At 39.3% G+C, this 25,601-nt stretch overlaps 1 protein-coding gene across 3 annotated transcripts in view; it reads right to left on the reverse strand.

Annotated features, from left to right (window-relative positions):
* Positions 1-1,640: 1,640 nt before the first annotated feature.
* Positions 1,641-25,601, reverse strand: part of LOC134211398 (uncharacterized) — a 368,779-nt gene continuing 344,818 nt past the window's right edge. For all 3 annotated transcript variants that reach the window (XM_062688211.1, XM_062688212.1, XM_062688210.1), the window contains 7 exons: positions 8,658-9,284; positions 7,672-7,848; positions 6,319-7,287; positions 6,096-6,260; positions 5,425-6,034; positions 5,131-5,292; positions 1,641-2,338 (listed from right to left, as the gene is read on the reverse strand). In XM_062688211.1, coding sequence (XP_062544195.1) covers positions 2,214-2,338; positions 5,131-5,292; positions 5,425-6,034; positions 6,096-6,260; positions 6,319-7,287; positions 7,672-7,848; positions 8,658-9,284 — 2,835 coding nt within the window. In that variant the 3' untranslated portion in view covers positions 1,641-2,213. The remainder of the gene's footprint in view (positions 2,339-5,130; positions 5,293-5,424; positions 6,035-6,095; positions 6,261-6,318; positions 7,288-7,671; positions 7,849-8,657; positions 9,285-25,601) is intronic.

The raw sequence follows: 25,601 nt of genomic DNA on the forward strand, positions 1-25,601 counted from the left end.
ATTCGTCTCACATGAGCAAATGCAAATCTCATCCGCAGTCTTTGTTTCGGCCATGCCCTATTTATTCGATTGTCCGCTTTAAAACATTTTAGAACGCTTGCAACAGGCGATCCCTCGGATAGATGATGACCTAGATTCAAGAATTACATCGCAGGATTTGCCATAACTGTTACGATGGTATCGTTCTATAGGAATTGAATATATTTTTGAAAAATGTACGACAATGTACCGGCATTTTTGTAAAAAAAACTAACGGATTACGTTTGAAATCAAACGAAATAACTCCTCCTTAGAGCATCTCCAGACAAAGCACTTCTGCTAACGGAAACTGCTGCAGGTTGGTGAATATTGCCGACAAAAGTGGTGTAACCTAATTGTCATGGCTCAACTCTAAATTAGTTCTGAGATTTTTGAGATACATTATTGTCCAATAAATCGGGTTTATTTTCAAATTTAATACAAGGCAACAAGGCATAGAATAAAGTTTCAAATAAAAAGCCTTTTTAGGATGCGGAAGCGAATCTGAATCTGATTGGTTTTCTCTGCTAGATGGCAACATTGTTCAAATGCAAATCGGCTGCAATAACCCTGGAGTCATGACTGTTTGATCTATTTTTTTTGTCCATTTTGCAGTCTACATCTATTACGACTTAAAAAAAATCATGTCACGGCTTTACGTGCTGCGATTGTTTTCATTAATTGTGTGTTGAAATTAATCACCATCTTGATTTAGTTTTCAAATCTGACTTTTTAATTGAAGGAAAAAGCTGCCAAAATAAATAACATAATTAGGTAGGTAAGTGAAAATTGATTTCATCCAAACACTGGCGGCGAAACAGCAGTACGGTCGTCGGTATAGTACATAAATGAGTCACTATTATAGTTCGATCCTTAAAAACATCGGTCTTCTAACCCCGTTATATGAGTAAGTTACAGTTGTCTAAGTATGCTCTATCGGGCCCTAATTCGCCTTCTTCGTGTTCCCTGGATTTGATAATTTGAGTAGCATTCCAATCGTTTGCGCTTATTTCGGAATACACCTAAGCTTAGTTTTACATTTGTAACCGAATGGTATGGCTTTGTAATTTATGAAATTACAATATTCACACTATAAACTAGCATTTGCGATGCGCTGCATTTGTGAAGATTCAACTTAGTATAATAAGTGCTGCGCAGGCATGTATCTACGATGTAAGCACAGAGGAGTAGACGTATCATCCGAATTTTATTTATTTCTTCTTATTTAGGAACGATCTCACCTACTGATGGAGGATTCTTTTTCAAAAATGTTTTGTTTTATCAAAATCATCCACAAAAACATTTTACCAAATTTATATAAAAGCTGTTATCGGGAAAAATTCAAATGATACGTCCAATCACCTGTCAATGTTAGTTTTGAGTGTGATTCCATTACACGTACACTAATATCTATACTTTTTTTTATCTACTGATACTAGAGCCAATTGATTTCGAGAACTAAACTGACATTTTTCTCGTTTACGTTTTATCTTGATTAAGCTCTGAAGCAGCACTTCACTGCTTTTGACGGGGGGCTGTAAACATCGTAGTAAAAAATCTTGATTGTGCGTGGTTCTCTCGCTCTCCACGTGCTCTTCCATGTCACAAATAAACCAACGAGAGATGGGAAAGACATTTATCTTCAGTACAAAATGAAATGTATTAAAACCTATTTCGAGTAATCGAGCTGCTGGAGGAAAAAAAAACAATGGAACTTCACAATTCGTTTCAGGACCTAAAAACAAAACTTATCTGCTAAAGCTTGGTTTGTGTGCTGATTTTTCGTTTGTATGCTCCATGCAAAGTTCAATTTCAAATCTTAATTACCATTAGATGACTATAAATTGATTCACTTCTTTACAAAAATATGAAACTTCTGCTTCAAACCCTTCGCTAAAATTCGAATCCCCAATCGAAAGACTTTTTCTCTGTGCGCGAAAAAAAAACATTCTGGGGACCCTTCCTGTTTTCTTCCTACACGAATAATAACTCATCAAACCGGATATCATCATTTGAGTGCTGCTGGCGCTCCTCTAGGAGGGGCGCCCTTCGCTCCATCGCAGTGCTACGCCTGTCTAGCTACGTATCGGTGTCTGTTTCCGGCCACTATTGTTGTTGCTGTTGTAGAAACTATTGTTGCTGGAAAGGGACGTGGTAGTGCTAGCGGTGCTGGTGGCACTACGATTGGCTCGCTTCTAAGGGGACACGTACGGCGGTGGCCTTCGGTAGGACGGGGTCACCGGCGATTTGCCTCGTGATTCGCGTCCACCCATGACCACGGCCGGCGGTGGGACGTACTCGTCGACGTCTTCGTTCTCACCTGGAATGAAGGCAAGGAAGGAACAATTCGTGAATATGTGTGTGTTGTGTTAGTGCACTTCTGAGAGATCCTGTCGCCGAAGAAAGGAAAAGGGAATATAAATAAATGTTTACTGTGCCTATTTGAACAGATCTGAAATAAAGATGAGTTATCTTTTGTACGATGCATAAACTTCGCAGCCTCCCGTGGAATGGTAGTCCGAAGCACCTTCTTTCCCCGCAAAAATATCCACAAGGCCACATGGAGATCACCTAACCAAGAAACGGAAAACCAAATCGACCACGTTCTAATCGACGGTAAATTCTTCTCCGACATCACGAACGTCCGCACTTACCGCAGTGCGAATATTGAATCCGACCACTACCTCGTTGCAGTATGCCTGCGCTCAAAACTCTCGACGGTGTACAACATGCGTCGAAGTCGGACGCCGCGGCTTAATATTGGGCGGCTACAAGACGGTAGACTAGCCCAAGAATACGCGCAGCAGCTGGAAGTGGCACTCCCAACGGAAGAGCAGCTAGGCGCAGCGTCTCTTGAAGATGGCTGGAGAGATATTCGATCCGCCATTGGTAGCACCGCAACCGCTGCACTTGGCACGGTGCCCCCGGATCAGAGAAACGACGGCGAATGTGAGCAGTTAGTAGAAGAGAAGAATGCAGCATGGGCGAGATTGCTGCAACACCGCACGAGGGCGAAAGAGGCACGATATAAACAGGCGCGGAACAGACAAAACTCGATTTTCCGGAGGAAAAAGCGTCAGCAGGAAGATCGAGACCGTGAAGAGACGGAGCAACTGTACCGCGCTAATAACACACGAAAGTTCTATGAGAAGTTGAATCGTTCACGTAAGGGCCACGTGCCACAGCCTGATATGTGTAAGGACATAAACGGGAACCTTCTTACGAACGAGCGTGAGGTGATCCAAAGGTGGCGGCAGCACTACGAAGAGCACCTTAATGGCGATGAGGCAGACGAAGATGGCGGTATGGTGATGGACCTGGGGGAACGCGCGCAGGACATAATTTTACCGGCTCCGGATCTCCAGGAAATCCAGGAGGAGATTGGCCGGCTGAAGAACAACAAAGCCCCTGGGGTTGACCAACTACCAGGAGAGCTATTTAAACACGGTGGTGAGGCACTGGCTATAGCGCTGCACTGGGTCATTACCAAGATTTGGGAGGAGGAAGTTTTGCCGCAGGAGTGGATGGAAGGTGTCGTGTGTCCCATCTACAAAAAGGGCGATAAGCTGGATTGTAGCAACTACCGCGCAATCACATTGCTGAACGCCGCCTACAAGGTACTCTCCCAAATTTTATGCCGTCGACTAGCACCAATTGCAAGGGAGTTCGTAGGACAGTACCAGGCGGGTTTTATGGGCGAACGCTCCACTACGGACCAGGTGTTCGCCATTCGCCAAGTACTGCAGAAGTGCCGCGAATACAACGTGCCCACACATCATCTATTCATCGACTTCAAAGCCGCATATGATACAATCGACACGGATTTCCGGATAAACTGACACGGTTAATCAAAGCGACGATGGATCGGGTGATGTGCGTAGTTCGAGTTTCAGGGGCATTCTCGAGTCCCTACGAAACCCGCAGAGGGTTACGGCAAGGTGATGGTCTTTCGTGTCTGCTATTCAACATCGCTTTGGAAGGGGTAATACGAAGAGCAGGGATTAACACGAGTGGTACAATTTTCAATAAGTCCGTCCAGCTATTTGGCTTCGCCGACGACATAGATATTATGGCACGTAACTTTGAGAAGATGGAGGAAGCCTACATCAGACTGAAGAGGGAAGCCAAGCGAATCGGACTAGTCATCAACACGTCGAAGACGAAGTACATGATAGGAAGAGGTTCAAGAGAAGATAATGTGAGCCACCCACCGCGAGTTGGCATCGGTGGTGACGAAATCGAGGTGGTAGATGAATTTGTGTACTTGGGCTCACTGGTGACTGCCGAAAATGATACCAGCAGAGAAATTCGGAGACGTATAGTGGCTGGAAATCGTACATACTTTGGACTCCGCAAGACGCTCCGATCGAATAGAGTTCGCCGCCGTACCAAACTATCTACAAAACGCTCATTAGACCGGTAGTCCTCTACGGACACGAAACCTGGACGATGCTCGTGGAGGACCAACGCGCACTCGGAGTTTTCGAAAGGAAAGTGCTGCGTACCATCTATGGTGGGGTGCAGATGGCGGACGGTACGTGGAGGAGGCGAATGAACCACGAGTTGCATCAGCTGCTGGGAGAACCATCCATCGTTCACACCGCGAAAATCGGACGACTGCGGTGGGCCGGGCACGTAGCCAGAATGTCGGACAATAACCCGGTGAAAATGGTTCTCGACAACGATCCGACGGGTACAAGAAGGCGAGGTGCGCAGCGGGCAAGGTGGATCGATCAGGTGGAAGATGACTTGCGGTCCCTCCGTAGACTGCGTGGTTGGCGACGTGTAGCCATGGACCGAGGCGAATGGAGAAGACTCTTATATACCGCACAGGCCACTTCGGCCTTAGTCTGAATAAATAAATAATATCTTTTGTACACCTTACTAGCAAGACGTGTTTACTTCTTCTCTAAGTTTGAAACCCCGTGATAGTTTTATTCGGTGGCTATTGAGTAGTTGAGTATCCACCTCGTTTTAGTGCTCTTTGTAGTTATTACAGTGTTACGTGGTGTTACGCTAGGCAGCAGCAGATGTGTCGAACCTTACGGCTGATGTTTATCCAAAGCCATTCCGTATTTAAAAATTACAAAACAAACATTTCAAACCACTTACCATCATTGTTGGTGCTGCTGTAGGACGGCGGCAGCAGCGGTGGTTTCTCGTCCTTCAGTATTACCGGCGACTTGTTGCCGATTTCCGGCTTCTCGTCCAGCTCGTCCTGGAATATCACCGGGATGCCCTTGGAGCGGAACGACTTCCGTTCCTCGTCGGTACCTTGATTAGATTGGGACGCGATAGGTTGGAAATTGATATATTCTTCGATTATTGGATAATGAATTAGCCTTTCACCAATTGGGGTTAGTGGGTTTAGAATTTGGAGCGCAGGTTAGAGTTTGATCGACTTACCCAGTTCCATCTTGCCGGTGAGCCGTCGCCTGTAGAGGATACAGGCAATGATTGATGCGATCAGTAGCATCGCTAGGATTATCACAGCCGGCAGCACGAAGGTGAGCAGATAGTCATCCTTGGCGATTGGTGGCGGGAGGGCCTTCTCTGGTTCGTGTGTCACGTGGATCGGAGTATCGAAACCTTGGCAGGTGCCCATCGGTATCATACTCATGTTGACAAGATTGAACTCCTGGCCAAGGATATCGCGGACCTTGGTGCGTACCGTTCCATCCTGATACAACAACATATTGCGAAGGGCTTCAATTTCTTCATCCGGGCAGCGCTGATGCTGGCGGTACAGCGTAGTGTTGAAGAAGGTCACCTGAACTTGGTCAATGTGACGCATTGGGTGGACCTTCCGGATTTGGATGAAGTTGGTATGAGTATCGCCGAATACCATGGCAAGCCGTTCGATGAATCTTCGTTGGGATTGTGCGGTGTTGAATTGCTCCTGTGTGGTATCCAAGGTAAGCTCGAAAAGGACACTGTAGTCACGTTTGTAATGAGCTTGATGGACTACCACAACCAGCGCATCGGTGGCAGTCAATCCTTCGCGGTCCTCAGCAATCTACGAAAACAATTCATAAGCATCTGTTTCGATAAGTAGTTTAAAAGCATAGTCAACGTACCAGAAGATACTCTTTTTGACCGACATCCTGAGTTTGGGGAATACCGAAGAACTCTTGATTCTTCGAATCAAATTGCAACCAGTGGTACTGCTCTAATGGGTTCCGTTCGGTGGTCAACAGCTTCAGCTTCAGATCATTGCCATCTTCCGGATCGTAGAATGTATCCTGTAAAAACAAAATGTAACTATATTGGATAAGGAGTAAGTGAAATACCAAAACTTACGGCTGGAACTTTGTAAACGAGTAGATGGCCGACCGTAGCGTTAACTCGATCAACCTGATTCCTCGTGGTGGGAGCATAGTTCTTCGTGGCGATGCTCTGCGTCGGTTTCACCTTCGGAATCACGGACTTCATGCACTGTCCAATTTGTTGTCCAAGAACTGACTTGACCAGGATATCGGGGTTCAGGACGTCGTTGAGGACTTCTTCGGTGAGCTGAGCGACCAGCTGATCGAGCAACTCTTCCGGACACCGGTCTTTCGGTAGGGTTTCGTTGGTGTACACAAACGTGGCAAGGTTCGGGTCCGTAATACTGTTTCGTACTTCGCGGACAACTACGTTTGAAACGGAAGCGTCGCCCAACACTTTGGTGATACCTCGGATAATCTCGATCTGCCAGTCGACGGTTCTGGGGAACTTTCGCTGCAGTTTTAGCGCCAAACTGATTTCATGGTTCACACTACGATGCGATTTGTGCTGCTGGACGGATATGTCTACTGTTTCGTTAACCGACTTATCGCCGGAGTCGGTAGCTTGCAAGAGATAGTGCCATTTGGAAACATCTTTCTCCAACGGAAGCCCATAGATTTCGCGAGTTTCCGCGTTGAATTGTATCCACGAGTTGTTCTTGAGTGGAATGCCGTGGCCGTCGAAGAGCTCCAACCGTAGATTGGTGCCATCCTCGGTATCCTGGAAGGTATCCAGTGGGACCGTAAGGCTGAACACCTTTCCGGCAATGATGGCCTGCTTCTGGATGCGATTCTTGATTATGGGGTTCATATTGGTTGGCTCGTCCAGTTCGGTTGTGGCAACGGTGGTTGAAGTGGTCGTTGGAGCTGGCGTTGTTGTCGTTGTTGTTGTGGTAGTGGTGGTGGTTGTTGTAGTTGTCGTTGTGCTCGATGTAGTTGTCGGTGTGGTAGCCGCGACGGTTGTGGTTGTTGGAGTTGTTGTTGGCTGTTCGGTTGTTGTAGACTGGAAATGGTATCATTTACGTATTAGATATTGGATTTTCTCTGATAAATTAATGCCGTTTATAAAAAAATATATGAATTACTTTTAAACATATCAAACTAAAACTGTTAGAATGACTAAACTGATTGATTAAAAAAAATCGAATCGATTATTCAATGTAAACTATAAGCCTTTTTTTTTGAGCTGCGGCATAACAGATGAGATGTTAATTGGCCTTATAGAGCTGGGCATGATTCGCAAACTCGCTCTTTATTCAATGGACTGTCGGATGCCGAGAACGCAATATCCTGGAACTGGGGTTCGAAGAGTGACCGTACTTCATTAACAGTTTTCAAAAACGCCATGATAATTTTTAAGTACATGTAAAAAAATACAATATCGTACCTCAGTGCTTATCACAGCCGGCAGCACGTTTTGCCGTCCGGTAGGGACTGCAACTGTCGTCGGTTCCTCCTCAATCTCATCGTCATACTCTTCGTCGTAGTTCTCGTAGTCTTCCTTGGGTTCCTGCTTTGGTGGGGCATTCTTTGCGCTAATACTTACGGTTGGTTGAGTGGTAGCCTGTTATTTTTTTTAGGGTTGCGGGAATAGACAAAAAATATTCGATTAGAGAGGATAGTTAGCTTGTAGTTAGAATTAAAAAAAAATAAACTTGACATTTAGAAAATGAAGGTACGAATAAAGCGATTGAATTTTTGCTCGTAAACCGTAAGGAAATCAAGTGAAATGATAAGTGTAACTAACAGAAGGAGTTTTAAAGCGTTGAAATGATAATTACAGTAATATACACGAAACCAGGACAGGATTTTACTATGTACACGATAATTCTATTCAATTTTGTTAGTTTGATAAGAATTAAGAAAATGAAAAAAAAAACTTTTCTACAAAAATCTTCAAAAGTAACAGCAGCCAAAAAATACTTTCGATGTCGCAAAATATGAGTTAAGTTGCAATAAATCCGTTCGTTCATTTAGTTTTGGTGCACTTATAAATCAAGACAAAATTTTCAAAACGACTTATCTGTTTTGTAAACAAAAGATTCAAACGTCGATTTGACGAATCTGATAGCTCTCCCACGCAAACCAATACCATCAACAGGTAGCGAAAACCTTCACCTACCTATTGGTGGTGTTGGTTCGCGTGGGAGAGCTATCAGATTCGTCAAATCGTCGTTTGAATCTTTGTTTGCAAAAGCAGATAAGTCGTTTTGAAAATTTTGTCTTGAAATATGTAGTTTTTGTCAGCAAAGCTTATCGGAAAGGTGGCTTGCGTAGCTTGTTTCGCACGTTTCGCTTTCTTAAAAACAAATTGCACTAGCGTTCTAAGAAAATTGAAAAACGATCAAAAATTGGACTCTAACAAATCGCTACCTTTGGTTCAAGACTAGTAGTAGTAGTAGTAGCAGAAGAAGAGGTAGTCATAGCGGTGGCGCTAGTGTCGGTTGTAGTAGTTTCAACAAACACCACGCTTGGCGCTGTTACGAGTTCAAGCGGTGTTGTTGTAGGCGGTGGTGTCGCTGTTGTTGTGGATTCTGCCAGAGTAGTAGTGGTTGGTAGAGACTGTGGGAACGATTCGACCATGGGGGTCGTAGAGGCAACTGCACTGACCGTGCTGGTAGCTTCTTCTTCCGTTTCCGTTGTGGTTCTAATGGTCGATGGTACGGTTGGTGTCGTTGGAGCAATTGTGCTGGTGGAAGCAGCCGGCGCTGCCGGGGCTACCGAATTGGGAAACTCGGTGATTATGACCGTGTCTTCGTATTCATTTTCGTCTTCTTCGCCTGCGCCCTCCTCCCCGGCTTCTTCGTCCAGTCCGAAGGATAGATCGCGATGGTTCGTCGAAGTGGTGGTTGCCACGTTCGGGACCAGACCGGAAACCGTGTGGGAATCGGTTGGAAGCGAGCCCGGAGAGGTAATCGAGATCGTTGATGTTGCCGTAATCGGCGGGGTCGCCATCGATGACAGTACGACGGATGGTAGATCCTCTTCTTTGTCGGCCGTCTAGAGGATGATGGTTTGGATCAAGAGTTGGTTGAATTGTTGAATGGGACGGTTTTGAGATGATCGTTTCCAGTTGACGGCAGATTTGAAGTTTGTATATTGTTTTTGGGAGTTGTTATTATAGACGATTAAGGTGGATAGAAGTGAACGGGGGATTCGTTATTTCATCTTCATTGGTTATTGGTGGGTAGAAGTTGCATTCAGAGATAATGGTACGTATTTGTAGCAGGTGGGTACACACTACAAATCATTGACAGGTGCTGTAGTTGCAAAGGTAGTGGTGTCGGGTATTATCAAGGTGCGATTCGGTGTCTGGTCAAGCTAAACTATCGTGCAGCAATCAAACTTCATTGTCATTCTCTACTACATGCATGAACTATTTTCGAACAAATTGGCGAATTTCTTCATTAGATAACTGAAAAATAATTCAAAAATTGCATAAATCCACGACACGTTTAGCCAGAAGTCACAGGATGCTAGACCAAATGACTCACTCGTCTTGTTTGGGTAATCAATACGTTTTGTAAAATGACTTGTCTGGTAAACGACCTGATCAGTCAACTGGCAGATTTTGATATAAATAAGATTTAATAAGATAGTTTTTATTTTTAATGACTGTTTCGGTCAAACAAGACGGCCATTTAACGATCAGTCAAAGACATCACATCTGGAAATGCTGCAGAAACAGTCACCGTAATAAAATTTAAGAAAAAAACGTTGTTTATGTGTTTGTAGTTTATGTTGTTAGCAAGATAATGAGAATTCATACCCAAATGGAGTAAAAAACTGCTTTAAAGTTTTCTGGATTGGATTGGGATTGATCACTGGAGCTTCCTACCCCTGATCTGAGGAGGAATCCAAACAATATTTAAATCCTCACTGAAACATGTAGTCGAATTTTTAAAAAAGAACCTTTTCGTAGTTTTACTTAAAAGGGCTTGCTTTCTCCTGCCGAAAGCAAAGATGAAGAAACAGAAAGAACAAAGATAAAAACCACAAAATAAGCCAAGCAGATAAATGATCATAAGTTTGCTTCTTTCGCATGCAAAGTTCCTTACAGATAGCGGTAACAAATCAAACTACAAGGAAAGCTATTAACTATTGTTGATATAGCTCACAGAAAGCAAATAATTAAAACTGGTTTCGTTTTTCTTTGCCATTTTCATAAATGACGGCACATTGTGTTACTTTTGATAGGAATTTCTTAGATATGAAATATATTTTTCTGCTGCATGGAATAAAGATTTAATTAAATAGCATTGCAACATAATTACTTGGTATATGGTACGTGATTAGTATTTTCAGGTTGCTATAGAAATGTAAAAAATCAAGTCATTTGGTTGAAAAGCGATTGAGTAAATATAGATCGAGACGGAATTAAAGAGTGATGGTAAAGTATTTAAATCTTATCCATATTTGTTATCATATTTTAATTGTGTCAAAAGAGATATGCATCCACGATAATAGCGCAAATTTCAAATTTATATAACTGCACTTACAAATCAATAAATCAGAAGGCGCCGCTTATAATTTTGGACAAATGCGTTAATATTAGGGAAAGAGGCCCCAAACCACCCCCGATGCCTTGGGTATTCCCTCATGTTCCCTGTGATGGAGATGTTCGTAACAAAACTAGACCAAAAATTATGTAAGTTAGACGAAAAAAGTGTCAAAAACAATTGAAAGGAAGGTAGGAAAAACCAATTTTTCTCACATTTTGTAAAACATCTAACATTTTGGCGAGGCAAAAACGCCCTAGTAGGACTAACCTACAATGTACGACGCGCCTTCACGCACTTTCCATACCAGAATTCTGATTCGCCAACGCATGGTGCGTGGTTCCCTAGGAGCCACTGGCTAAAGGCGTTTTGCCTCATGAGTTTTCCGGGAACAAAATATCACAACTTTTTGGAAATATTAATATTATCAATATGGTTGAGATTTTCTACAATTTTCAGATAGCATCAGCCAACTATATTGTTTATCTGCTGCATGAGGCAAAACTACACGTGAAATTTGGTACTGCTAAGACATTAGAGCAGTCTTTGCTTAGATAGGGCATATTGCCACCCATCCAACCCCCTAAATCTTGAATATGCATATCCGCAGAAGGCCATATCCGACAGTGATGAAAAATATCATATCGTGTCAGGGGGCAAATTTGCTAAATCAACGCTGGATGTTTGTTGACGGAGGGTAGGGCGATGGGGTTGAAACTTAACTTCTTTAAGCAGATCAAAAGTCTACAAATTGGCGGATAAGCTAAAGCTAGCAATAAATATAGCAAATATTACATACAATTTTTCAGTGTAAACCGTATTATCAGCCCTGCTTTCCAACTCAACACGCATTAACTGGCATCGGCTATCTTCTAGTCGCCGGATCTTCACTGGTATTTAAATTCTATTTAATTTGTTATTCTAATTCAATTATTACTGTGATTCTGTAAAACTACGTATCAACTCTTTGTATCTAAACTGTCTCTGTCCACGATTTCCTTTTCTCTCATACTCTCAGTATAGTTTTTATTGTCAAACTTTGTCCCTGAACACATATTCTAAAAGGGCGAAATAGTATCGCAACAATGTTTGTTCTGGAGACCCAGAAACTGTTCAGAGCCCAAACTTAAAATACTATCGAAGAAACAACAGGCACTGTCAACATTTTATTTTTGCTTTGCTGTATCGCAGCAAGTGTAAATTAGAAGCATGGACTTTGTTGATGTCATGACATTTTGTGACATTTTTGTAATTTTGCTCTCATGTTCCACAATCAATATTTAAAACAAAAATCTGTAAGACAAAGTTATAGGATCGTTAGGGCGCTACAAATTCATCATAAATCCTGAAATGTTTTTTACTATTAAACTTAACTAACTTATCTTTTTTTAAACGTTCAATCACGATTTATTTCTCCTAGCTCAACCAAAACACTTATTACAAAATGATTCTATAGATAAAGCGCCTACTGCGATCCGCTATTTGAATTTTCTTGAACGCACGTACATGATTGCACTTTTTGAATTCAGCTCAGAATAATTAGTAGGGTAAAGGATGTATTTTGGACCACACTTACGGGGGCTCTTATTTTGGACCACCAAGAGGAATTTGTACTCAGTCAGTGGTCCAAAATATGAGCCGTCGAACTGGTGATCCAAAATACCTCCCTTACATTTTAAATTTATTTTATATTTTTTTTAGTTCATTTTATAATTCTTCATGACCCCTACAGTTATAAGCTAATCGTTTCTATAATGCTAAAAGGAAAATTTTTAGCATAAAAATATGCTAAGACATATATTTTAACACTGGTACGCAACTTGTTTTTGATTAATTTTGGTCTCTTTAATATAGATTAGAAACAAGAATAGATTATGTATGTATTGTGTGACTTACCAAATTGAACATTTTTCCTTTAAAACTGATTTTCTGCTAATTTTGATAAATCCTGGAGTAACTTCTGAAACTATTTTTGAGGGATTTTTCGAAGGAGTTCCTGCATTCTTGCATGAGTTCCTGAAATAATTTTATTGGAAATTCCTTTAGCAATTTATTTGTAAATTTCTTTTGGAATTAATTCTTTCCGGAGTTCTTTTCCGATTCTCCTTCGGGAATTCTTTAAGAAAACCCTCCAGAAATTCTTTTGGAATAATTTTGAAAATTCCGCCAGGAATTCATTTGAACATAAACACTAAAATGCTGTTTTAATTCAGTTCTATAACTGCACGTTATGCTACTTGTTTAATGTCTATTAGCTTTGAGTGTAAATACAATGCTAAAATAATGCCAGAAAAAGTTATCATGCTAGTATTGAGCGTTTACTTACTAGGTGGACACGGTCTGTTAGAGTAGCCGTTCCACCAAGCGGTCGTTCAAGTAGTCGCTAGACTATTCGCTGTTGGTTTTAGCAAAGGCCAAAAAAAAATCCAACCAGCAATCTGAGTGAAAGAGCGAATATTTGTTTATCGGCAACCACGTGCCTTTTTGGCATTTGCATTTCTGATGGAAAAAAATGAGCACGTGCTCCAGTAGGTGAGGGGTAGTTAGATGTAAATGTTATTTATTACCTCATTGTGAGATATAAAATGTTCAATATCGGCCCCAAAAAACAGCAAACAAATATTTAAATTATTTCATAAGGCTCCGCGACTGTAACATTAAAGAATTGATTTCATTTAACTAAATATTTGTTTACATAAAAATTATACTTCATAAGACGTTTACATTGGCGTTCCCCTCGATTTTTGCGCTTCCTCTAAGTAGCCGTAAAAGTAATCGGGAAAATCTTAATATCGGGTAAATCCACAATATAATGCAAAGATGAAAGCTCATCTGCAGCATTAGTGATGATAACTAAGGGCTAAGAAAGAAACATCACATTTTTTCACCTTTCGTTTCGGGCGATTTTTTTGTACACTTTTGAAGAGCTTTTGCTGTCTATAAATAAACATCTGCTGGTGAATGCTAAGTATAGGTACTAGAGAAAAGGAAACAAAACAATAAAAATCTTATCCACCATTATTTGTTGATAGTTTAAGTTATTTATTTTATTTAATAAATTGTGCGGATGGATATTTTGATTTTTTTGTCGTTGATGTCGTATAGAATATCATTATATTGGTCTCGAACCTGGAAGCATGATACAGCTAACCCGATGTAGTCCTCACTTGCTCTTTTGACCACGGCTGCTGGAGTGAAGACTTCGGCTACCTGTTGATGGTGTTGGTTTGCGTGGGAGTGCTCGACAAATCGACGTTTGAATCTTAGTTTACAAAAGCTGATAAGTCGTTTTGGAAATTTGGTATTGATTTATTGGTAGTAACGGTAGTAGTGGTTGTGATTAATTCATGCTAGGAAATTTTCACCTCTACATACAGAAATTCCAACTGGTTGCGCTGTCAAAATATTAAACTGCATAAAATGCTGCTTTTAATACGCTTAGAATGCTAATGTTATACTAATTTAATGTTAACTTGCAGCAATCACGATGCAGATATAATGCTGAATAAGAGTTTAAAAACATTTGCAGGACTGTTATAATACTTGGGATCATCTTTAATGTTATTCGGGACATTCCTTCGGAAAATCCTCCGAGAATGTTTTTGCAAATTTCTCTAGAAGTTCCTTTGAAAGTTCCTCCAGGAAATCCTAAAAAAAAATCTTTAATAAAACCATTCAAATATCCGCAAGGTATTCTTTATAAATTTCTGAAGGAATTATTTCTGGAATATTGTGGGAAGGATTCTTTCGCAAATTCTTTAAGGAATTCTTCCAGAAATTTAATAAAGAATAAAATTGATTCCGATGGAAATCCTAAAAGAATTTTCGTAGAGCTTTTAAGTAAATTCCAGAGGATTTCCTAAAGGATTTTCCAAATATTTTGTTTCAAAACAATGCCTTAGGATTTCTAAATAAATTTCTGAAGAGACTCCCGAATGATTCCTATTTTTTTTTTAAAGAAAAAGGACTCCTGTAGAATGTTTTTTAAGATTTTCTGAGAAATTCCTGAGAAAAATTTCAAAGGAGTTCCTAGTTCTTTCCTAGCGTTTCCGAAGTAATTCATTGAGAAATTACTGAAATAATTCCCTAAAATACGAAGGAACTCGTCAAAAAATTTACTTAGGAAATATCCTAAGTGAATTTCTGAAGAAATTTTCAAAGGAGTTTCCAAAGGAATCAATGAATGAATTCCCAAAATGCGGAGACGTGTCAACTTAGGACTGAAAGTCTCCTTAATAAAGACAATAAAAAAAAATCCCAAAAAAAAAATTTGGATGAAATTAGAAAAGAGCTCGACAAATTTCCAAACATTTTTTTAAAAGATATATCACAATAAATTCCTAAAACAATTAAATGGAATTTTCAAAAGAATTCTAGAAGCAATTTAAAAAAAAAAAAATCCGGAAGAAATCTTTGGGGAATACTCTAAAATATTCCTGAAGGGATTTCCGACAGAATCTCTGCGGGAATTCCTGGAGGAAACTCCAAAGGAATTATTAAAATTATGTTCTTGAATTTCCAAAGGAATTTCTGGATTTCTCTACGAAATAATTTTCGGAACTATTCCGAAAGAATCTCTGGGTTGTCCAAAGAAACTTTTGAAAAAAAAATGTGGGAAAATTCTTCAGGAGTTTCGTTGGAAATTTCGTCCAAGAGTTTAGGAAGAAATTTCAGGTCCTCCTTCTTCTTCTGTCATGGCTCTACATTTCAAGTGGAACTTGGCCTGCTTTTTTAGTATTCCATTAGCATTTCCTCAGTTATTAATTGAAAGCTTGTCTCTGCCCGCCAATTGCATGAGTATATATTAGATTAGAGTAATTCAAATTTTGACTGTTTTGTCCCCCGATGCGTAAACGCTTACATTTGCCATTTTGATAATCCTCCCAAATTTATAACTAATTTGGATGTCAGGGGCAAAAAGTCAAAATTTGAATCACTCTAATGTATATTTCGGCAACTTGCTGCACAAGGCTCTCGCAGACTATAAAAATATATCCGCAAACAAACAACAGGCGCTGTCAAATCATTCATCGCCTCACTTCACAATGAGGCTCTCTTGCCTCCTACTACTTCAACGATTCATACTACTTCAAAGTAGGATTTTATTGACCCAAAGAAGTACAACAGTGTCTACAAACCACTGACAAACCCTTTATAAAGTTGGAGTTTACTTGATCGAATGGTTCCGATAGCGATTTCGACCATCGATAGTTAGATTTTTTTTAACCATCAGAAATTTGTATATGTTAAGTCACGATTCTCAAATCAGAGATGTACTTTAAAGTACTTTAGTTCCTTTAATTAAGTGCAAGAAACCGCCGTTAATCAGAAATCGAGAACAGAAATCATAAGCAAAGAACCTTCAACAATTTTAATAATCTGGATATTTGTACAGAGTGCGCCGTAGCGTGTGGTTGGCCCCCGGCAAGGTCGCCAGACCTTAGGGGGGCGACGAAAACAAGGATTTTGCGATTAGTTGATGTCCTCGGTAATCAACGATTCCGTATTCAACCGTTTGACTAGCATCCGGGGAGCCCTTTTCCGTTAATAACTGATACTGGTATCAAAAGGTCAGCTCAGGGGGACACGTTTCCCCCATTTTAGGAGATTTGTACCATCATCTTCATTGTCTTTTATTTGACAGATAAGGACGTAAGATCCAAATGTTAAGAACAGGAAATGCAGATGGCAAGGAGCATGGAACAGGCTTCTAGGGAGGAAACTCTAAAAGAGGGCTTTTCAATACGCAACACAGTAGACTATAAAAAACTTATACTTATAACTTTTGACTCAAATTCCGAACATGACTCATATTCCGAAAACTCATTTATATGGCTATTTCGGATTTATTCGTGTAAATTTCTCCAGAGAATCATTACTTCGTTCGTAATCTTGATTCTCAGTGCAGAAAACCACTGAAACATTAGTTTTAGGGCGGTAAAACGACAGTGTTCGGAATTTGAGCCAAAACGGTACACGGAAGCAATGATAAGGAGTTTGTTTGAATTTGAGATAAATTTACTCATTTTACGCAGAAAAACTACCTATACAAACTACATATATGAGTTCCGAAAATGATGGTCAAATGGCATCATGATATCCAGTGATTTTTCCGGTTCCAGTAAATCAGAAACTTGTCTCATACAATGGAGAAAAGACAAAACGATGATGTTGAATATTGGATGAGCATTATTCCGATCATCTATGATTTCACTACAGAGTTGATTTTGTTTTAAAGTTCTGTAATTTCTTGAAACCACCGACCTAGCCACTTTAGAGTTGGATTTTTCTAAATCAATATGGAGTTGGTCTGAAAGTCATTTAACCAACTCCAAAGTCGGGTTTTATACTCTTCTAGGACCGATAGAGCTACAAGCACCGACCAGTACTCATTTTATAGGCCACTAGTGCGTGAATTCACATCAATGAAGTTTTTTGTCGATAATCCGCGCATTACTAATTTAAGTTATTTTTAATTGCGCAGGTTTATGGAATTCAAAAATTCATCAAAATTTCAATGGATTTATAAGAATTTTAAGGCTTTTGGTAATCCTTACTGCCAACCTATAAATTGGAACACATGAAGGTAATAGAAGCTTAAGGAATCTTCTTCTTCTTCTTCTTATTGGCATTACATCCCCACACTGGGACAGAGCCGCCTCGCAGCTTAGTGTTCATTAAGCACTTCCACAGTTATTAACTGCGAGGTTTCTAAGCCAGGTTACCATTTTTGCATTCGTATATCATGAGGCTAACACGATGATACTTTTATGCCCAGGGAAGTCGAGAGAATTTCCAATCCGAAAATTGCCTAGACCGGCACCGGGAATCGAACCCAGCCACCCTCAGCATGGTTTTGCTTTGTAGCCGCGCGTCTTACCTCACGGCTAACGAGGGCCCCAGAAGCTTAAGGAATACATAAAGCAAATTAACACACGCAATTAATTGATTTTAAATCTCCCTTATTTAACACGCTCTTTGTTTTGAACTTATGCAAAATAGTAAGGGACGCCCAATAAAGTTTTGCCAAGGGCGCCGGCATGCCACGCTACGGCTCTGTGTACAGAATCTATACAAAAATCTAGAAAGAACCGAAAGGTCCCTTACAAATTTGCAACACTTGCAACACTTTTTTGGACTTATGTCTAACATCACCAAATTTATTAACAGTACTACGTGGTACTACCACTTTTCAAAATCAGATTAAGAAAAAGAAAACAATACTGTGTGTGGCTATGAACTAACTTTTCGAATTGTTGGTCAATTTTGGGTTCCGGGGCCGGTTCCGGAGTATTAGGTGGGGAAATATAACGTTTTTTTACGAAATTCATAGTGATTTTAGGAGCAGGGTTGTTTGGCCGAAAGCCATTTTTCAATTCCACTTGGTCGAGAGAGATTTAGCCGAATTCCCTTTGGCCAAAAACAAGTTGGCCGAATAATTCGATCGGCTGAATAAAACGTTTGGCCGAAGAAGTTATTTTTCCGAAAGAGAAGTTTAGCGGAATAAATCATTCGGCCGAAAATGTCGTTTCACCGAACAGGTTATTTGAACAAAAAATGAACTCAGCTGAACAGACTATAAGGGTTGCTGACGTTTAATTATCTTTGATGATCAAACGTCAGCAAACTCTATTTGACCGCACAGATCATTAATACTGTGGGCAGACATACCGTTGTAAATGCGTTGTACGCCTCAAATTGTATGTCTGTCACCATTTACAACGCTAGAACCACGGAAGCTACGCGGTACATGCGTGGTTTCTGTACCATCATCATACAGCTTTGTATGTCTCTCACCATCTACAACGATAAAATCGATGTGCGTTGTACCAGCGTTGTTCTGATTGAATCTCGCTTTTTAAAAAGTAAACAAGCTTTCTTTCTCATTTGATTATTGTTAGTTGGATTACAGATACAAATTTGATTCATTAGATTTTAAAATATATACCTAGTTTACTTTGAAAATGTTCGAATCGCGTATATATTTATTTATATTTCAAACGAACTGGCATATATGTTCATACAGATATGTGCTAATGAGGAGATTTTCTGTCGAAATTCTATGAAGAAGTTTTGAAGATATTCATAAGCAATCTCCCGAGAAGCTCCTGAGTGAATTCCCGGAGAAATTCTATGAGGGAGTCTGGGAAGGTGTTTCTGGGTAAATTCCTGGACAATTCTCGGAGGAATCTGAAAGAATTTTCCTTAGAATTATCAAGGTATTGCTGGAGGAATTTTTCAAAGCAATTCTTGAAGGATATCCGGAAAAATTCCTGGATTAGTTCTGGAAGAAATTTCGGAGTTATTACCGGAAATCTTTTTTGAAAAAATCCATTAACAAATTCACGAATTAATAACTTGACCAATTATCCCGAGAATATATGAACCATATATTCTTTATATTATATTATTTTACAAAATACATTGCTTTGAGATTTAACTTCATCATAAACCAGAGACGGTTCATGAATGTATTCATATCGTTATTTCAATTAGTTGTAGATGCGTTCGTCTTTGAAACGTATATCAACGATTCATGGTGATTCATATCATTATTTTTTTTTCAGAAATGATTTAGTGTAATTGAATATCGACTAAATTATTTCCTTTTGCATAAATAACTTTGATAGAGTTTGACGATGATTGGTCAATAATAATAAATAATCAGCTATAGGCCATTTTAGGAAGCAAATTCGGTTAGCTGATCAAAATTGTATTATTAACTGATAGGACGCCTAAATCTTTTGTTTCGCATTTTCTCAACTGTCTCTCATTTGACAAATAGAAAGTAATTTTGGTTTTACAAAAAGGATTGATATTTCGATGATATTTCCATCAGCTGATCAAAATGCGAACCCCTATCGAAGTTCGGCACAGCCATAATTTATACCATGCTTTGATTTTTTTAACAGTGAATTATATTTGCGGTACTTGAATGAAACTTTCTTGTATATAATTTTCACTTCATTTGCAAAATCTTGATTTTCAGAACAGTATTTTCAGTAGGAATGCGTACTTCCCGCAGCGATATATGGTTCACTCTTGTTGTGTATTTCTCTCTATTTTGTGTGGCCGAAATGAGAGCATGGTGGTGTTTGACAGTTTCTAATTGAATAGCGGGAGAGTTTCCAATCAGAAACAAAACCTATGTGAGCATACAGGATAGCAATGAAAAAACAACACAAATAAATGCCAACAACCATACTCGCATCAGCCGAAATCTACCCGTACTGAAGGTTGTTCTCTCTTCGCTTTTCTTCATATTCTCTCAGGTAAGAACAAAATGTATGTCTGTCACCATGCTCTGTACACTTACAGCGCTGTACGCTTACAGCGCATTTACAACGGTATGTCTGCCCCTAGTATAAGCCCGTATACATTTTTCACATACAATACACATACGAATACATTTTCAAATAACATTTTATTTGAGCGATAATGCCATTTGGCCGAATCGGTCCTGCATACGAAAAGGTAGAATAGCCAAATAGGTCACATAGCAGAACAGCACATCTGACCGAATGGGTCATGGGGCCGAAAATGTCATTTGACAGAACAGATCATACCGTTGAAAATGACATTTGGCCACAAATCTGAAAATGATCAAAATAATTTTCTTAACACAAATGATAGTTAGCCGAACGGGCTAACATTTTTACGGAAATTCCACGAATATCTAGTAGAAATTTTTCTGAATTTGTCATAGAAATATCTTTGAATCCCTCGTAGAAATTCCACTAAATTCCTCTGGAAAGAATTCCGAATCTTTTGTGGAAATTTCCTTTCTCTTGGAAAATCAGCAGGAATTTCCATCAGAAATTTGAAGGAATTTTCATGCGAAAAGTGAAAAAACTTTCTCGAATGTTTGAATAAAAAATCACGGGAAAGTCGAAGAAAATTCCACGGGAAATTCGAAAGAATTTTACTGGAAAATGTGAAGCAATTTCCAAGGAAAATCTATATAAATAAAAATAAAAAATTTATAAAAATAAAAATAAAAATAAATAAAAAAACCCTTCAGTTTTTCCTAGCAGATATCAGAAAATTATCGAGCTCCCCTCGGGGCTGGTTAGCTGAATTTTGCTTTCGGAATGTCTTTACTCATTCTATTTCGACTTTTCGAAAACCGGGTTTCGCTGTCATAAATATACAAGTTTTAAGCACATTTGTGACATATATTTAAATCAAGATTGGCAGAGACTGGTAAAATAAGTGAAACACATCAAATCAATCAGTGGGAAATGTTTAGAAGTAAGAAAGGCAGTGTTTACATGTAATTATGTAAATTTTTTTTTGCTCTTCACTTTTTAGTCTTTTTTCAATTTTTTACAACTATCGCTACTTTTTTTTCCTCTGCCAAATTATATATGCGTTTGGTATCATTTTTTCGAACATTTTCACTCCCATCAATGCTACTTTTATTGTGGAATCGGTCAACATTTGTATCGATTGGTATTTACTAAACTTTAACTCGACCAACCTGCAACCAACTGGATTTTTTTTCGAGAACAAACACAATTTACAATCACAAAAGTGAGATTATTCTGGAAGCATATATTGACTTCTCCTATGAATAGAAGTGTGCGTGATTCCGCAGTATTCCTCTCAAAGTGTTTGTGGTAGTTTTGCTGCAACTGGATTACCACCCACATTTATTTTACACATCCTACACAGTGACATTAGTAATGGTGATTCGGGCTTTGGAGAAGCCAATACCATTTTATAGGATTTTGAATACCCTATCCAGATTACTGAGTTTTGGTGGAATTAAATGTGATAGTACTAACTCGTTTTATGACAAGTGAAGACATTTCACTAAAAGCTTCAATTAATTTGATATTCATCCGATGATTGTCTGCCATTTACATTTATAGATTGCTACTGTCTGTCTCAAAAACCCTTCATAATTATTCACAGCCTACTACAACTACTCACACAACAAAAAAGCTACAAAAAAGAGAAGAAAAATAGAAAAAATAAAAAAAAAAATAAAAAGAAATAGCAATGCGGCTTCACGGTTTGTTCTCGATTTAATGCAAACCATAACGTGGAAAGAATAAACTTTTTGTCGCTCTTGGTTTAACGTTTTTTTTACTCCAATTAATTAGCTTTGACATGGTTCGCACTACCATTGGAGCTATCAATTACCAAGTGGAGCAAAAAGTGCGCCGGCAACAATCAATTTTGTATTAAACAACCATCGGACACGAGCTACCCGACTTCCACATTACCTCCGCGTTAAATCGAACTTTCAGCGGGGGAGTGATATAAAATGCCAAAAACGAGTGCTTCAGTAATATGTCAGTATGATAATAAGTCGAAATTGTGATTGATAAGGCTTTGTGTTTCCACTAGAACCGCTCTTATTTTGTTGGTCCAGATTGTGAGTCAGTTTTTGTTCAAAATTTCCGCATGATTATGATGAAGGTAATAAATGTATGGAGGCGCATGGTAGTGGACTGTACGTTTCGATTTCAAATGCCCTGCGGCACATCCCGTACCATTTCCCTTCATGCACAACGAACAGGATAAAGCCGCGTCCGTTCTCAAAATGAAATAACAACAAGTTCGAATGTAAATAAAACACTGGCCAGAGGGTGGTTGCGGCGAGCGAACCACTCAGCAACAGCGCAAAAAATCGCGATTACACGCAATGATGTCGATGATTAAATGCAAAGGATTGAGGCAAAAACCAAACGCAAAGGAAACGTTTAATCGAGTGTTGATCACGCTTCAGCAGTGGAGCGTGTGCTTCGAAATCGTGTACCGAGCGGAAACATCGCAGATGGTAACAGTTCGGGTGCAGAAAAAACAAAATGACAAATGTGTTCAATCGAACCGTCGATAATTAAGTGGAAATGTGTTCAATGCAATTGGGGTGTTAAAACGGAAAGAGAAATATTATTGTAGAAGAAGTGCATTCATTTTGACGATCAATTTTAAACGATTTAAATTTACATTCACGACAAAGTTATATATTTGTGCAGCACTGTTTTTTTCAAACCTGAAAATTTTCCATCCTTGATCAAAAACCGTTGCCAAACATGTGGACTCAGCTCGACCTTGACTGGTTGTGTTGGTTCATCGTACACGTGGATGCAGATAATCATATTCCGCGCGGATCTAACGAGGAACGTGTGTTTCGTGATCCGCCGCCGTGCTGAGAATTTCGCTTAGTCAGCCGTGGGACGACCACACTTCTAAGGAAAGGTTCGTCTTTTCGGGATGAACAGAACCGAGAAAATTGTGCTCTCCCCTCCTCAGTAGCATGAAGTATGCAAAGAAAATTAGATTTCTGTGTTTAAGTTTGCTCTTAAGGGTAACAGCAGGGTAACAGGTTTGCTAATGTCAACCATGGAATGCTGAAGAGGGTGAGAAGTTAAACAAAGTGTTTTAGCGAAAACGCTTCGGTATTTAAAGTTGGTACCTACGTGGAATTATCTTGCAAAGCAAGTTTATTGAAGAAACGACAAGTAACATTTTTTCATCTTTAGATAGTTTTGTTTCCAGTCAGTTTTGGGGTTTTGGAAATTTAGAATTTATGGAATTGCAAAATGATTCCAATTTTGCATGGCATGACAAAAATGTATATTTTGCCGTCTACCAGCTACAAACAATGTTTAGCATTGGGCAACTTAATTGCGCTGGTCGGAATTTCAAATTTTTTTTATTAGATTATCTTATCTGGACCCCATATAGAGGGAATACACTGTTTTAAAGTCAAATTCAGCCTATTTTGGGGGATGTTGGGGCTCTGCCTTGTTCTTTTTTATTTATGAAATTTTTGGACATTTGGAAATGTGAAGAAATTACTTGTGAAAATTCGAGATCTAGCTACATTTCTTCCTATGCGTCATACTAGCACTACTGCTACTATTGCTAAGAATAGTTAATCAATATCTTCATTTCGGCATAAATTGTTTGCTCAATAAAATCTAACATAAGAAAATCACATACACAGATACAGAAAAAAACAATACTGATTTACTGACATATCAATCATAATCAGGGATAGCGTGAACAATGAGAGTTAGGGACAAGTTGTCACAGTTAGCCAGTCACATCCAACAGGTGGAACATTCTAAAATGGGAGGATTGGGGCACAAATAGTGTGAATTAAAATAGGGAAATTGAACACTTACGACATCTTGTTTAGATAGCAAAAAAGTGTTGGAACATACACGAATTTTTAAATTCGTTCAATATCATAATAGAAAACCTGCACACTTAACTCATTTCACAGTATTCGGTAAATTTTACCGAAATCTCAACAGCAGAACTGTTCGGTAATTTTTTTTACAGATTTTTTGTAATTTTTTCCATTGCTCAACTGTCAAAATCACCGAAAATCAGTAAAATTATTTACCGAACAGTTCTGTTGTTGAGATTTCGGTAAATTACCGAATTCGGCGATTTATTTTAAGTGTGTGTCATGCCAATGTGAACACTTGAACAGCAAGTCACCTGATTATAGATAATGGGAGATAATGGATTCGATATACAGCTTCTTCAATCTGGTTCGAGGTAAAATGGCACATTATTATATCATTGACGTGGAAGGGACATTTTTTCAGACTTGGGAATCCTCTCTGTCGGGGAACGTATAACATAATCACCACGTAATGGAGATGTGTTCTTTTTTCTGATCTCCTATCACCCGAGTGAGTATCATCATCGGATAGGATATGTTGTTTTGTTTTTGCCGTGAGCTGCAAACATTTTCCCCCCATACAACCGGCACGGCACGACAGGCCCCCAATGCTTTTTGGTTTCTGGCCCGATGACTACAGGCCTGGGGCCTGTTGTATAGGAGTAATCCTCTTCTGTTGAGCCGTTTGTCGTAATTGTGCCACACACGATGACAGACGGGCTAGAGCTGACGGCAACCGAATTGATACTCTTCCATAAGTATCGTGTTTTGCGGATGATGGTGATGTTTTTCGACTGCCGCCCTCCCCATTTATTCTCCTCACGCGCCCCAAAATCGGAGGATATTTGCAACGAGAACAAGTGGGAGTTGATTTCCCTTCTGTTGATGTTTGATGACTTGAAGCATGTTATGTTTCTCTCTGTATTTAGTTTATCATGTTATTTGGAGATCTTACTCAATTTGAGGCTTTCGTGTGCTTTTTATGTTTCACATCTTATCATATTATTGGATAGAGCAAAATAATTAAGAGCGTCGTCTGTGTTTGGTTCGATGCCATATCTAGTGTGAAGCTTAATTTGTCGATGGTATGTTCACTGTTCATGCATAGGAATTATAATATTCAATACCTTGTGAGTTTATACTCAATTAAAATGTTCAAGTTCAAATAAAAGAGAAAGCTGAAAATGGATCCTTCTATAGTTAAAGTGATTGTTTTTAGTCAGCGAGAGTGTTAGCAAAAGAAACCGATGTAATTGTAAATGTAATTTTTTCTGTCTGTCAGATATCTATCTACACTAGCAATACGTAATTTTCTTAAAAATACATTTGAAGCTTAAATTTGTTGAAGCAAATTCACAAAATGATAAACTGATATTACTTTCGCTCCAAATGAAAACATAGCAATGAAATCAAGCCAAAATTGATAATCTGTAATGTAACAAGGGAAAGCTCATACTCAAACGAATCCGAAAGCTGCTTTGCCGAAAATCAAAATTCACCCACCAGACGCAAGCGAGATTCAATCTAATAAATGAAAATAATAATCATAATGCCGAAGAAAGCAGACCTGTGGGGGGTTTTCCTGCAGATTCTGACACATCCCCCAAAAGGGGAGCCCGAGTGAGGAGGAGAGTGAAAAATAAAAACCAAGAAGAGATAACGATGAGG

Source organism: Armigeres subalbatus, chromosome 2, assembly GCF_024139115.2.
Source record: "Armigeres subalbatus isolate Guangzhou_Male chromosome 2, GZ_Asu_2, whole genome shotgun sequence".
Taxonomy (NCBI): Eukaryota; Metazoa; Arthropoda; class Insecta; order Diptera; family Culicidae; genus Armigeres; species Armigeres subalbatus.